This window comes from Grus americana, chromosome 3 (assembly GCF_028858705.1).
Source record: "Grus americana isolate bGruAme1 chromosome 3, bGruAme1.mat, whole genome shotgun sequence".
Lineage (NCBI taxonomy): Eukaryota > Metazoa > Chordata > Aves > Gruiformes > Gruidae > Grus > Grus americana.
In genome coordinates this window covers 86,939,296-86,955,051 of record NC_072854.1, presented here as the reverse complement: position 1 = coordinate 86,955,051, position 15,756 = coordinate 86,939,296, and the positions used below count along the sequence as shown (strand labels likewise).

At 43.7% G+C, this 15,756-nt stretch overlaps 1 protein-coding gene across 1 annotated transcript; it reads left to right on the top strand.

The window, feature by feature from the left end:
- Positions 1-1,583: 1,583 nt before the first annotated feature.
- Positions 1,584-15,623, top strand: HNRNPU (heterogeneous nuclear ribonucleoprotein U). Its single transcript, XM_054820096.1, has 14 exons — positions 1,584-2,543; positions 3,605-3,716; positions 3,836-3,909; positions 6,297-6,436; positions 8,004-8,103; positions 9,202-9,314; positions 9,724-9,987; positions 10,215-10,334; positions 10,850-10,978; positions 11,349-11,517; positions 12,050-12,289; positions 12,737-12,939; positions 14,022-14,093; positions 14,504-15,623. The coding sequence occupies exons 1-14, from the start codon at positions 1,811-1,813 to the stop codon at positions 14,555-14,557; spliced, it is 2,523 nt and encodes an 840-aa protein (XP_054676071.1). The 5' UTR covers positions 1,584-1,810; the 3' UTR covers positions 14,558-15,623.
- The last annotated feature ends 133 nt before the right edge of the window (positions 15,624-15,756 follow it).

Genomic DNA, 15,756 nt, shown 5'->3' with positions numbered 1-15,756 from the left:
ACTAGCAAAGATAGCTCTTTCATGAAGAAATGGACAGAGATAATGATTTATATTGGTGCAGCTTGGTCATGTACTGACTTACCTCTCCCTAAGCACTGATGCACTCTTATTCTTTTCCTCCTCTATTGAGATGACTCTGGCCTACTAGACTGAGATAAAAATCTACCAACTTCCATTTATAGTAAGGGAAAGGTTCTGGCAACCTTTTTCTCATCTGTATGTAATTGCATGAGGGAGCTCTCCCTGTCTCCGTTCCAACAAGCTGTTGTGTAGCGATGGGTTGAGCTAACCTTGCCGCCAGTCATGCTTCCTCCAAATGGATGCAGCCTGACTGAGGACAGAGCAGTGTGTGTAGCTGTGCTTAGGGTTGCCCTTTCCTTGTGCAGTTAAAACACAGTGACTTCCTCATCTCTCCTACCTTCCTCTCCGTGCAGGTAAACCTAATCTGTTCTGGTTCAGGCGGCCACTCCACCTATACCTACACAAGGCAGCTACTTGCCAAACACACCTTCCCTTCAGCAGGACTTTGTATTGGTCATCTAGTTGTCTGACTTGCCTTTTTTTTTTTTCTGCTAGTGGAAATTAGTTTTTTTATCAAGGCTCCCTAAGGAAGCAGACTTGTACATCAATGCTGCCTTTCTGTTCACGTAAACCCCTCTCTGCTGTTTGTTTTCAAGTAACTTTTGACCAAATTGGAAAAATTCAACCACTGTACAACTCTGTGGCTGAGAGCCCCAAATTAATGCTGTGTAAAGGGGGGGGGGAAAGAGGGAAAAGTGAGCAGTTTCGGGTAGCTGATCGGCTCTGTGCTGAGCTACAGACTTAGTGCTTCTTGTCCAGTGGAGTTAGTGCACTTGAAAAGCCTTTGTTAGCCTCAGCCTGGTCTAGTTAAAGATCAGGTCTGTGCTGCAGCCGGTGAAGAAATGGCTCTATAAAACAGCTCTATTTTCGTCCTTATGTAACCGTGTTAACAAGGTTGTATCAGGGTAACTATTTTGAGTTAGCACTGTTCGTTTTCAAACCCTTTACGCAATAAACTGTGCGGACTAGGCCCGAGACGGGTGCCCGGGAGCGAGGGGAGGAAAGGAGCTGCCCTGCCTGCGAGGCTGTGGCCTGAAAGCAGGGCCGGGGCGGGGAGGGGGGGAGGCTGTTTAATGGGGCTGGGACCTTATTCGGGTTTAATCCACGCCAGAAAGTCGGACGGAGGCCTGCTCGGGTAACACGGTGACTGATTTCCAGTCCCGAGTGGATTATTTTGCCGAAGAGGGTGCATCGGGGAGCGGACAACAGCGGCGCGGGCAGCCGCGCTTCCGGCTGCCGCCTGCCCAACATGGCGCAGGTACAGCTGTTAGCGCGGAGCGGGGCGTTCCGGCAGGGAGAGCTGCCCTTTCCCTCACACTCCGCTCTGCGGTCCGGCGGAGCGGCCGCGGCGGCCCGCGACACCCCACGCGTAACAGCGGCAGGGTCGGCGCGGAGCCGACTGCGCTCATGCGGGTATTTACGGTACGGGCGCGCGCGGACGGCCGTTACGGTAGCGGGGCGGGAGGGGGGGGGTGGGGAGGAGGGACTACGTGCGCGGGGGCGGGGCAGGCAGTGCTGCGTGCTCGGCCCCGCGAGGCGCGTCTCCCTCGCGAGCTCGGTGAAAGGATTTGGCGCCAGGCGGGTCCGCTCTGCAGCTGCCGCAGCCGCACGAACCAGCCGCGCCACCCACCCACCGCCTCCCGCCGGGGCCTCGACCCAGAGCCGCCGCCGTCCGCTCCAGCCCAGAGTCGCCCGCGCGCCGCCCAGGGATCGAGCCGCCGCCGCCGCCATGAGCTGCTCGCCCGTGAACGTGAAGAAGCTGAAGGTGTCGGAGCTGAAGGAGGAGCTGAAAAAGCGGCGCCTCTCCGACAAGGGCCTCAAGGCCGAGCTCATGGAGCGGCTCCAGGCCGCGCTAGACCAGGAGGAGGCCGGCGGGGGAGGCCCCGCCAGCAGCGCAGTTGAGCCTGGCAACGGCAGCATGGAGGGGGAGGCAGCCGAGAGCGGCGGGGGCGCCTCGCAGCTCCACCAAGGAGGAGGCCCCGACCAGGCCGCGGCCTCCACCGCGGAGGACGACGACGAGGAAGGGCTGGAGGCCGCCGATGGCGACGCCATGGAGCTGGGCGAGGAGAACGGCGAGCGGGCGGGGGCCGGGGGCGGCCCCATGGAAGAGGAGGCGGGCGGCGAGGAAGAGGAGGAGGAGGAGGAGGAGGATGAGAACGGAGACGACCAGGGTTTCCAAGAAGGGGAGGATGAGCTCGCCGACGAGGAGGAGGCCGCGGCCGGGGACGCCAACGGGCACGGGGAGCAGCAGCCGCCGCAGCCCCAACAGCAGCAGCAGCCCCCGCCGCTCCTCCAGCCGCGCGGCGCCGCCAAGGAAGCCCCCGGCAAAAGCGCTAGCGGCGCCTCGGGGCCCCCGGCGGCGGCCCCCTCCGGCCCGGCGGGCCCCGCCAAGCAGCAGCAGCAGCAGAAGAAAGCGGAAGGTGGCGGTGGCGGCGGCCGCCCCGGGGCTCAGGCCACCGGGGGTGAGTGTGCGCGGCGGGAAGGCGCGGGGGGAGGGGGGGAGGGCCGTTAATCTCTCCCCCCCGCCCCGGGAACCCCCGTCGCGGGGGGGGGGGGCAACGGCAAGGAGGGCGGTTTCCGGGGCGTTCGCGGCCGGCGCGAGAGCAGGCGCGACGGCGGCGCCTCCGCCGCGGGGGGGGGCTGGGGGGGGGGGGGAGGTTTCCATCGCCCCCCGCGCGCCGCCGCGTGCTCCCGTCCAGGCGCTGGGCCGGGCCCCGCGGCGGGGGGCGGGGGTCCCGTGAGGGGCCGTTGCGCGGGGCCGGCGGAATAGGAGGGGCCGTTGCGCACGGGGGGGGGGGGGGGGGGGGAGGAGGCGCGGGGAAGGGGCCGCCGGGCCGCGGAGGGGGGAGGGGTGGCAGCGGAGGGGCCGCTGGGGCGCGCTGTATTGTGCTGAGGAGTGCTCGGCGGCGTGACGTCACTTCCGGCCTGGGCGCTGCACGGGATGGCGTTGGGAAGGCCTGGTACAATGGAGGCGGGAGGAGGTGGAATCCCTTCCCTGCAGGCAGCCGGGCGGCCCCACGCGGGGCTCCCGCCCGGGCCGCCGCACACGGCCTGCCGAGAGGAGGCGCAGTCGTGCGGATCGGATCGCATCGCTCGGTGTCCTTGCGAGCGGCCGGGAATGTCCTGCTTGCGGGAGGGGGGGGTGGGGGGTGGTGTCTGGCGTCACGGGAGGGTTTTTTTGTCCTTTTTTTTTTTCCCCCCCTCCTTTCTTCTCCACCGCTTGGGAGCGGTCTGACTTTTCTGTGGGGATCTTAACACTAAGGACTGTACCCGCTGCTGCGTGGTGTACTGGCCGCCTTCTGCCGCGGATCAGAGATGATTTAGCAGACAAGTTTTGAGTCTTCCGAGAAAATTCGAGATACGGGTTTTTATCTTGGTACAAAGCAAAATTCTTCTTTAGCGTACTATTGCTTTTCTCTTGCTGTAGATTCTTACAGTTTCCAAAGTTGGAAGCATTGTATGGGAGTTTATTCCCAATTCAAGAGTTACTTTGTGGAATTAAAATAATTTAATTCTATTACAGGAGATGCTAAAACGGAACAAAAACCTGGTGAGAAGAAGAGGGGAGTGAAGAGACCACGTGAAGACCATGGCCGTGGGTATTTTGAATACATTGAAGAAAATAAGTACAGCAGGTAAATAAACTTTTGGTGCTGGGCAGTATTTTGTGAATGAAGTAAGGTACATAAATGCTTATTTTAACACTGTGAAAATACATGTAGCTTTAATCTTTTTTTGGTTTTGTCTTGTTCAGGGCCAAGTCCCCTCAACCACCTGTTGAAGAAGAAGATGAACATTTTGATGACACAGTGGTTTGTCTTGATACTTGTGAGTAACCATGCTTTCCTTTACTCTGGAAAGGTGTGATGTTATGCTTTTAATCTTAAAACCACACTTTCTGAAATGTGGGGCAAATACATTTGTTGATTTTCATTATCAACTAACTTTAAAAAAAAATTAGAAATGGTGTTTCTAACCATTTTCAGTATACAAAAGAACAGAAGGACATATGGGTCTTTATATCAGCAGTAGTAAGCTTTGTTTTCCCATGAAATCTGTGATATTGTATAGTTTTCTGAAGACATCTTAACCAAAACACTAATCTAGTATGGAAACTAAGCTGACCAAGTTTAGAGTGAGCATAGAACACCCTAGAAACAGCTTGAGAAACTAATTATATAGCAACATGAGCTTTTCACTTCAGAAAGTTCTAAGAATCAATAGTTGCAGTTGTACAATTTGTGACATGAGCTTCCTGTGTAACTTGCTGAGGGCCTATTTATGTACCAACCAGTGAAGTAGTGTTTTGTGTTTTCTGATAAATGTAACAAAAAAATCAGGTAAGGCCTCCTGAAAAACGACCTATTCATGCAATCTGGGAGTTTGCGGGGCAGGGGGGTGATTTGTGCAAATAAGATGACAGAATTGGTCATCAGGGCATAGAAATTGACAAATACCTACAAACAGGGTGAAGTTTTTTGAGGCAATTGTAAACGTTACTATTGTTGTGAGGTACCATGAATGGGGCAGACTTTACGTTTGTATTCTTGAGAGGGTAAGTATAAGGACTTAGTGCAGTATTAAAAAGCTTGAATAAGTGATGCTTGAACTTGTTGGATTCTTAAGGTGCCATGGAAGGAAAGATTAAATTTTGGCATTGTCTGGTATATTTGCTCGTAGTTCCAGGTGTTTTCTTCCTGAGAAATGTTTTGAAATGGCAGGAGGTATTAGTTTACAGCCATGTAAATTGCTGTATATGCCATCCTTGACGTTTTGGTAACTAAATCTCAAGTTTTTAGCTGCTAACCTGGTGAGTAGCCACCTTTGTGGGAGCTTCTGATTTTCCCAATTACTGAGTAGTAGCTGCTTTTCATTGTTAGTATTTCTAGTAGAAAGTTTCGTTACTGGGCAAACTTTGTGATTTAGTTTGAAGTGTTGGTAGACTGTATGGAGATCAGAATCAAACAGAGCTTTAAGACTGAATTGTGTAACAACTTGGCGCTCTTTTCTGGACCATAATGATCCAGACCTTATAAGAGGTTTAGCACTCCTAAGTGCTTTTTATTACCTGTGTCTTACAAGGAAGCTGTAACTTCAAATTCTGTTCTCATTTGTTGTTCTAAAAGTAACCTGCGCAAGTGGGTTTCTTCTGCATGATTTTATCTGGTTTTCATGCAACAAGTAAAAGTTAGAAGTACTAATGAGAAAACGCTTGGATTACAGATACTGTAGTTACAACTGGGGATGGCTGTATGCAAACAAAACAAGTTCTTGTGCATGAGAGTTCCCAGTAATACAGGGAAGACTACATTTCGGAGTCCTAGAGCAGTGTGCAGATTTTATATCAGGGCAGAACAACTCACTGCTTGCTAATTTTGCTCCTTTCTTGTAACTATTAAATAGGTTTGGAGTTTCTTCTATGAATTCCTTGCTCTGGGGAATTCAAGTGCTATATCCTGCACCTCATGTTACCATTATGCAGTCTTTTTGAAACCTACTAGAAGATTAATTTGAAACTTCATGGTGCTGCAGCTCTGAAGATGTCCATAAAACAAAGGTTCCACTTAAGTTCTTAGATAGGTGAATAGGCAGATTGTGATGAGAACCTACTTTACTTAAGTAACATGTTCTGCGTGTTTAACCTATCTGATTTTGACTTAACTGACTTAATTTTAATTGGCTTAATCTAATTGGACTTGCTAAATGACTATATTAACCAAAGACAGTACTACTTTCAGTACTTAAAAATACTTGTGTTCCTGTTTGTTCCTCAGTTGCCCTTAGGTTTGGGCATGAAGGGTAGGACAACGTAAAAAAAAGATACCTAGCAAATAATGCAAAGAGTATAATGCAGATTCCTTCGCTCTGTATTGATGGAAATATCTCAGGTAACCATCAAAAAAGGTTCAGATAAATGAGATTAAATTCAGGGTTTTAAGCAGATGGAAAAAATAGAGGAATTTGATGACAGAAGTGAAGGTGGCACCTTGAAAACTATTATTGTTAGGTAGCTTTTCCTAAGAGTTTTGACTGAGTTTCAGCCTGCAGCTCTATCTAGGCACATGTTCAGTTGCTTTCCTGAAAGATGCTGAGCACTTGCTGGCAGTTTGTCTTGAAAATCACCTTTGATAACTGAAATCACCTTTAATGCATAAAATTGGACACTGCAGTTTAGTGTGTAATAAGAGTAAACAGATTTATTTTTATGTTAACAGATAACTGTGACCTGCATTTTAAGATCTCAAGAGACCGGTTTAGTGCTTCTTCTCTGACCATGGAAAGCTTTGCTTTCCTTTGGGCTGGAGGGAGAGCCTCCTATGGAGTTTCTAAAGGCAAAGTCTGCTTTGAGATGAAGGTGAGTTAAACTTACATTTTATGGAAGATGATTTTGCATGCTTAAATATAATGCTCTTTAAACTTGTCAGGTTTTTTGTACTTAGTTGAAACTAATTCAGGTTAACAGAACTTCCAGAAGGCTTTCTCTTATGAGCCTGTGAAATGATTCTTGATTAAAAAAATGGCTCAATTTACAAAACTACTTCCTCTTTTATAAGAACTTCTATTTAACATCACAAAAAAAAAAAGCAGCTTGCATTTGCCCTGACTGTGTAACTTCTGGTCTCAGCTTTGAACCAAGATTTTTATTTGGCACCTCATACATCAACACTTGAATTTTGATACTCGCTAGTCAGAAGTTTGCTTGTACTTCTTGACGATTACAGAAAACTTGGCTTCTTTTTTAAAAATGCATATAAGTTATCCTAGCAGTCCTTTTTTCTGTTCCTACTTAGTCTTTGAGTTTGACCTGCTCTAAGCAGGGATTTGGGCTAGATGACCTCCAAAGGTCCCTTCCAACCTGAATAATTCTGACTTGTGTATGCAGTGTATGTGAGTACTTAGCAGGTACTTGAATTTTGAGAGGAAGAGTTCTCCTAAAAGGGTAAGAATGGCAAAGAGCAATCAGCCATGTAATAAACAGATTTTTTCCAACTTCTTGATGAAATAACAGGAGGCACAAAGCTTGGTTTCTGTTTGTGGTTTGGGTGTTTTGTTGTTTTTTTTTTTTACTCAGCAATGTTAAAGGCTTCTTTGCATATGATGTGCCTGTGTACATAAATGCTTACTCTGTTCTCTTTCTCTAGTACTTTCAAATCTAACCACTACCATGAGGAGTGGGTAGTGATCCCATTCTCTTGCATTGGGTGATTTCTGTGCCTGTTGGTACCTATAACTTTGGAAGGCCAGTGAAGTGAAATTGATGTCAGTATTTATTGTCCTGTTCACTTTCAAATCAGTTTCACCTTGGTCACCTGACTCGAATAGTTATGGAAACTGGTAGGATACTGATGAGTTTTTCACTTTAGTTTGGTGAGGTTTGTAAAGGGAGTTAGAAAATAGCTTCTTGCCTACAGATTCTAGTGCTTTTAGGTGGGTTTTTTTTAATCTGGTTGGTTGGAAGCTGGCAGCTGGCCCAGGAAGTCTGCTTACTGTGGATAGGGATGAGTGTAATATTTTCCCCAGTCTATTGAAAGCAATTCTTTTGTCCATTACCACATTTTATTGGCAAAGTAATTTACTGTTAATCCCAACTTCATGATGATTTTAAAAAAAAGTATACATCTTGTTTGTGATTTTAATACAGTATCAAAAGGATTAAGGCTTTTGGCCACTGAGAGGGACTGTTATGACTAAGTGCTTTGAAAGTATACGGTATCTTGCATCTCTGTTGGGAAGTGTAACTACTTAGCGATTGGGTTGTGATTTCACATACTTGAGCATGTTTTATTTTTGCAGAAGGTGATTGCTCAGACTTAGCAAAGATTTAACCAAAGTGTAAAGGTTCCAGGTGCTACCTTTGTGTTTCCATCTTGTTAGTGTCTAATAAACACTTACATACATTTTAATGAATAATTTAAAAATAGGTTACAGAAAAGATTCCTGTTAAACACCTGTATACAAAAGACATTGACATACATGAAGTGCGAGTTGGCTGGTCGCTGAACACAAGTGGCATGTTGCTTGGTAAGACTTAAACATTTAATTACTTCTGTATTATTTATTGTGTGTGTGGTTGAAGTTTTTAAGTCATTTTTTCTTAAGCAGATGGGAAAAGCTTAGTGATTGTAGTCCATATGTTCTGAAAAGTGGTCTTAATTGGAATCATTCACTGGACATGGTGCAAGAAAGGTTATTATTGGGACCAAATAGAGTTGTTAAGTATTCAAGCCTGTAAGGTTTACATGATTTGAGCGTTAATTCTTTCAGTGGTCAAGTATGGGCTGTGGAGAACATTTTTGAAGGCCTGACAAGATAAAGGATTTTTCCTTTTCTATGTGGTGTCATAAATAGGAAGAGGGGTTTTTTTGCTTTTTCTTTTTTTAAAAGGGTGGGGTGTGGTATAAGACTTAACCAGCGAAGAAGAATTCCCAGATAACTACATTATTCTTTTGGCTTGTGGGGAGAATCCTCATTTCTGAAAGTAGCTAGGAAGAAAGAAGTACAACTTCATTAGATATATGGGAACTGATCATAATTGTATTTATAACTAATATTTGCTGCTGAGATGCATCTTTGTGGGAAGTGTGTATGAATTGGTATGCTCTTGACAGCAGCAGTAGAAGCTTTCTAGTTAAGTACTTAAGTTCCAGCTGAGTCCTTGTGTTTGACTCTTCCTGTTAGCTTGTTCCTTGCAGCTTCATCCTCAGCTGTCGCATAGGCTGAATGTCTGCTAAACTCCCTTTAAAATGGGGAGGGGTAAGTGCTACTGGAGACTAAATTCAGAAAGCCTACATTACAGGTATACCGGTGCATAATCAGGTCTTCAGTCTTTTAAAAATACTTGGTCATGTCTTTATCTGGCAGTTCAGCTTTATGTCAGCATGACTCTGGAACCAGCAACATAAGAGTCTTAAAACTGAGATGGGGAAACACTGCTGTCAAGTGAGAGTATTGATTTCTTGAATACAAGAATGAGCTGTAGCTGTTTGGGGGTCATAGCTTGTTTTGGCATTAAGAAAAACATTCTAAACAGCAGCTTACTTAAGTAGCTGTAAAGTGATTGTATTTATAAAAGATTAGGTGAAAATGCCTATTTTTGATACTTTTAAATTATTTCTTCAGGTGAAGAAGAATTTTCTTATGGGTATTCTCTAAAAGGAATAAAGACATGCAATTGTGAGACTGAAGACTTTGGTGAGAAGTTTGATGAAAATGATGTGATTGGATGTTTTGCTGTAAGTTTTCACTTGTATTTTCTTTTGAGGAAAAACATCTTGAATTTTTAGACTGCTTTGGTGTGAGCAGCAGTAAACCTAATACAGAAAAACTTGGAGCAAGACAAGTTGTTTAACATGGGGAGGAGGTAGAAACAGCAGGTAGTATCAACAGTGACTGCTGTCAACTTGTTAAGATTTCATATTCACAGAGAAATGTCTTCAAAGCCTTTTAAAAAAATCAGATCTTAAACAGGGTGATCATTGACAGTAACTAATTTTAAGAGAAAACTTTTCAAAGTGGTTCCTTTATGGTATAACAGTGTTACAAAAGTTGAGTGAATATAGCCAGTATTGTGAGATGACTAATATAACTTTATAGAGCGAGGTGAGTAATTTTACCCAAACTAATGCTTTGTCTGAAAACCAGAATTTTGATGGTGATGAAGTGGAACTCTCATATTCCAAGAATGGACAAGAGCTTGGTGTTGCATTCAAAATAAGTAAGGAAGTTCTTGATGGGCGACCACTCTTCCCACATGTTCTCTGCCATAACTGTGCAGTTGAGTTCAACTTTGGTCAGAAGGAAGAACCTTACTTTCCTGTACCTGAAGAGTACACCTTCATCCAGAAGGTCCCCCTGGAGGATAGGGTCCGAGGACCAAAGGGACCCGAGCAAAAGAAAGATTGTGAAGTAAGTTTCTTGTTGACAATATCGAAGTTGTTGAGATAGATGAACAGAAGTGGTGGAGTTTAAGCCGACTATTATACAACTGTCTGACCTTTTTGTCTTCATATCCCACGACTCTTTACACCCCCCCCAGCTCCCCTTACTTGGTTTCCTTTAGGCTTACTGGTCTAAGTTGCATAGTAGAGAAAGTCTTTGAACTAGTATCTCAAGTATAGAACCTGTCGTCATAGGTGGTGATGATGATTGGCTTGCCTGGAGCTGGCAAGACTACATGGGTTACCAAACACGCAGCAGCAAATCCTGGGAAATACAACATTCTTGGGACAAATACTATTATGGACAAAATGATGGTAAGTGATAATATGACATTTTATTTGTTAATATGTTAATGACTTGCTGTAAATCCAAGGTCTTTGGCTGCCATGGGGTTCTCTTGTATCAAAGAATTCTAAGAAACCAGCCACTGGTTAGCTAGTGACCATTAAATACTGCTGTCTTGCTGAGCTGCTACTCATATATGACACAGCAGGATTCTGAAACTTTTTGTGGTACTGTATAAGAAATAGTCAACTGTTGTTGCCTATTGAAGCGTTTCTATTTCTTTTTATATCACTGTCCTCAGAATAGGACATTTAGCTTTGAATTAATGTGATGAGTATACGTTAGATTCAGCTGTATTGATTTAACCTAGATTCTTTGTTTACAAAGCTCTGTGTCTTATAGAGGCTTTGAGAATTTCAGTTATGAGTTAGTAGCCATGGCCTTGAATTGAACAACCCTTGAAGTGAGGTGAAAAGCATTTAGCAATGAAAAATGTCAGCCACGTGTATGAGGGCTACTTTAACTGTGGGAAATCTCTCCATAGGTCGCAGGTTTTAAGCGGCAGATGGCGGACACTGGAAAACTTAACACACTGTTGCAGAGAGCTCCACAGTGTCTTGGAAAGTTCATTGAGATTGCAGCTCGTAAGAAGCGGAATTTCATTTTGGATCAGGTAGAAGCTTCAGTGAAAAATGGTTAAGGAAATTTGTTGTAGGCTATAGCGCAGTAATTAAATGGGATTAAAGTTACATTGTAATAGCAGTTGTTTCACTTACTGACTTACTACTTGTTCAGGGGACACAAAGTTGAGATTTTACTACAAATGCTTATCTGAACTTCTCTGGATGTATGGGATGTGGGAGGAATAGTGTTTTAACACGTGGATATGAGTTCGTAACTTTGCATTATGCAGCATCTTTATGTCCAGTTATTTGTAAACTTCGTTGCAAGCTCTTGTAGAGGTGAAGTCTATACACCATAAGTTGACTTCCTTAACTCTTACAATGACAGCTACGTGTAGTAAGTTACTGCATTTTTTTCAGACAAATGTGTCTGCAGCTGCGCAGAGGAGAAAAATGTGCCTGTTTGCAGGCTTCCAGCGCAAAGCAGTTGTTGTTTGCCCAAAAGATGAAGACTACAAGCAAAGAACACAAAAGAAGGCAGAGGTGGAGGGAAAAGATCTTCCAGAGCATGCAGTTCTCAAAATGAAAGGCATGGAACATAATCCTATACTGTGTTTTAGGATGCTGACTATCTGTTTAAAGGATTAAGTAAACGTGAAGTCTAAAAAATCACTTTATCTTAAACAGTTGTACTTAAACAAAACTGGAAGACTATTGTAACTTGTAGGACAACACTATATTGTGTTCCCTCTGCTGCAGTCCTTAACACTACTCAGTTATGCTGATATGCTTCATGCAGATGCACAAAGCTGTCTTGGCATAAAGTGCCCTTATATAAGTGACATTTGGCAGAAACTGGTATTCTGAGTGGAGGCTTATAAAAGAAAAAAAAGATATAGGCAGAATGTATTCAAGGTTTGGAACAGTACTGGCAACTCCATGAAGACCTGTTTATTTCTTTTGTCACTGTTACATTTCTTAAATGCTCAAATTCTGTAATTTTGTCCCAATGCTGAGGGAATGCAGGGGGTGGGAGGAAGAATGGGAGAAAGGTGGTTAAATTACAGCTTTGATTGTAGCTGAATGTAGATGCTGAATACTCAGTGTTTTTGCAATTATAGGGAACTTCACACTGCCAGAGGTAGCAGAATGTTTTGATGAAATAATCTATGTAGAGTTGCAAAAAGAAGAAGCTCAGAAGCTTTTGGAACAATATAAAGAAGAAAGTAAGAAATCTCTTCCGCCAGAAAAGAAACAGAACACTGGCTCAAAGAAGAACAAGAAGAGTAATAAAAATCAGTTTAATAGGGGTCAGAGAGGACGTGGAGGATTCAACATGCGGGGCAACTTCAGGGGAGGAGGTGAGCCTGGAGATAGACCTGTAAATTTTGGAGGTTGCTGCTGCTGGGGGCGGGGAAAGCTTATAGTACTTGCATTGCAGTTATTAGGGACTGGGAACCTTGATTTCAGCTTCGGTAAGTGTAACATATTAGTGCGAAGTTAATTGTCCAGCTTCAAAAGTGAGGATTGCCAAAATCCTGGACTACCCTGTCACGTGGTTTGAGGCACAGCTTCAAGTTTTTTTACATTAGATTTGGTGTTGGCTTGTATACCAGACTGTACTGGGGGGTAGCACATGGTTAAATTACAGTTTTTCACTATGACCAGGTGACTTAATCTTTGCCATGAAAATTTGTGCTGAACTTGGACTTCTTGTTTCTATACCATCATTATTTGCATCAGTAATCTTCATGTAAGAAATACTTGGACCGAACAATTACTCGATTGAAATAACTCTCTCCCTGCAGTCCCTGGCAATCGTGGCGGATACAACAGGAGGGGAGGCAACATGCCTCAGCGAGGTGGTGGAGGTGGCGGTGGCGGCGGTGGCAGCAGTGGTGCAATTGGCTACCCATATCCTCGTGGCCCTGTCTTTCCAAGCAGAGGTGGCTACTCAAACAGAGGAAACTATAACAGAGGTGGAATGCCGAACAGGGGAAACTACAACCAGGTGATGCTTTTGGGGGGATTTATTAATTGAACTACAGTACTTGGGGTGATGTTTGAAAGGTTTGGTGGCTGTGAATAGCCACAAACTTGGTTGTGGTACTACACTAATCGCACGCTAAAAGGCCTAGCTTTCTAGTTCAGTGTATGTGCCCAGAGCGCTGAACGTTGTGTCAGAGGTTCCGGTGCTGATGTGGGGGTTCCATGTTAAGATTTTTTTTTTCTCCTGCTAAAGATTTTTAGGGTGTGTGAAAGCTCATGTTTGACTTTTCTTTTTTTAATTTTCTTTTTTCTTCCTAATAGTAGTAACCATTATTTGGGTCAAGGTATATCTTTATCAGGCATTTAGGGAACTTTCTGGAAGTAGCTCTGGAGAGAGTCTTTGTTTTGGTGTCTGGTATCAAACTCAACTGGTAAAGTCATACTAGCCAAGTATTTGAAAACATAATTTGGATTACTGAAGAGCCAGCAGATGGAGCCCAAGCTAATAAACATGGCTCAGGTTTGTCTAGTACTGACAAACAGGGGAAATGTAATATTTTATCTACTAGCATCAATGTCGCTTTTTTGTACCATAACATTTATTTGAAGTTTTGTGGACTAGCTCTTCTATTTTCAGTTGCATGGCCCATATCCTTTTGTCTGATCAGATAACGCATCCTTGTAGCAACTACAGGCTTTCCTAACTAAAAATAGGCAAGCTCTTGTATTTTTAGTTGTCCTGGTGCAGTTTAGCAGCTGGAAATAGGGTGAGTCAAAACTGGATTAGCCCGCTTTCCAGACCACTGGCAACAACAGTTTGAGCTGGCTTACTCATTCTGAGGTTCCTGCCTCATGTTTAAGAAGCAGTTGCTGGGAGGGGGTGACTTTTGGTATTCCAGAGTGTTTTGGGGAGGTTTTTTGTGGTTCGTTGGTTTTTGTGTTTTTGGTTTTGGGTTTGGTTTTTTTTTTTTAACCTAAGCCTGGTACCTTATATTTGAAAGCTTCTATATGGTATGTGATGTTCTGGTGGTAATAGATTGGTATAAGTACACTTCTGAAAAATCCATGTAAACAAACTAGTTAAAAACTGTTGTCCTCTTGCAGAACTTCAGAGGAAGGGGAAATAATCGTGGCTACAAAAACCAATCTCAGGGCTACAACCAGTGGCAGCAGGGTGTAAGTAGTAATAACTTTACCTTTTCACTAATTGTTAACTTGAATGTTTGAAAATGCTGCCTGAAATAATTAGACGTGTAACCAAAACTGGATAGCAAAATCTTTAATGCTAGGTAATATCACTATAAATAGTTTTCTGTGCAAAACTTAATCTGGCTTGATGGTCTTGATGTATCAAATATCAGCTATGGCTTATCGGTCTTAGTGGTATGTGGTGTTTGGCTTCACATTACTACTGTGAAGTGAACTTCACTGCCTTCAGTTGTCAAGGAACTTGCTGCTCTTTGAGAGGACTTTAATCTTCTCAAGTTGCAGGAGAGCTAGATGTTTGTTAAACGCTGTTTTTCTGTAAGAAATGTAACCATTATGTGATCACAGGTTAAAATTAACTATTTATCCATTTATTGCAGCAATTCTGGGGTCAGAAGCCATGGAGTCAGCATTATCACCAAGGATATTACTGAATACCCAAATAAATGAACTGATACATATTTCTCCAAAACCTTCACAAGAAGTCGACTGTTTTCTTTAGTAGGCTAACTTTTTAAACATTCCACAAGAGGAAGTGCCTGCGGGTTCCTTTTTTAGAAGCTTTGTGGGTTGATTTTTTTTTCTTTTCTTTTTTTGTACATTTTTAATTGCAGTTTTAAAGTGATTCGTAAGAGAACCTCAGCATTGTGCACGATAAGAGAATGTGTCAGTATTTCAGGGTTCTACATTTTATCTGTAAAATGTGACTTTTTTTTTACCACAACAAAAGTAAAACGTTGCTTTGTACCTGGTGTCTTTTTATTAAAGAATTTTCTCCTTTTTCCCCATCCCCCAATTTCTAAGAAACAGTCGTGAGTCATGTCACAATACGATAGAAATGTTAGCAACCGGATTTGTACGGAGGCTCCGTAGTAGCCCCTGTGAATCCCATGAGATCATGTAAAGCTCCATATTACACTCCATCCTCTCTACGAAGCTTCTGGGTGGGGAGGGGAGGAGGGGGAGGTTAAAAGTTTCTGGCAATAACTAGGACTTTTTTGTAACACTTGGAACATTTGGATGTTGGGGGCAAAGAGGAAACCTGGGGCGAAATAGTGAAGGTGGAGTGTATGTAGAAGCTCTTAAAGTTGTAAAACTTGGTTGCATTATTTGTGGAGGCTCAAACTTGTGAAGGTACAACACCATAATTTCTTTTCCATTTGTTCTGCATTTTGATTCTGAAAAGAAGCTGGCTTTGCCCATTTCTTATTAAACAAAACTTGTTGTAAATCCAGTTGTCTAATGGGATCTATATGAAGTTAGCTGTGTGTCTGTATAATTCCCCACAAAATACTGTATACCTAGTGTGCTTGTAGTAGTTACTCCACCGTTTTGTAAGCTAATGAAACTGTGAGTCACCCATTTTATATCTAATTTTTAATCATGTCAATACTCAAATGGGTGTATCTCCTTAGCCTGCTGATTCCTTTTCTCTTTAAAGAAAGTGGGTGGAGAAATTTAACTATAGACGTTTGTTTGCAATAAAATAAATTCATTTTACTCTTGTTTTGGGATTGTCGCCATCAAGGTCTAAAATCCCTTTAAGGCTATAAAGAGGAAGAGAATGTCTGAAAGCGATGATGTTGGACAGTTTTAAACTCATTACTTTGTACATGCTGAAATACTTGTGTTT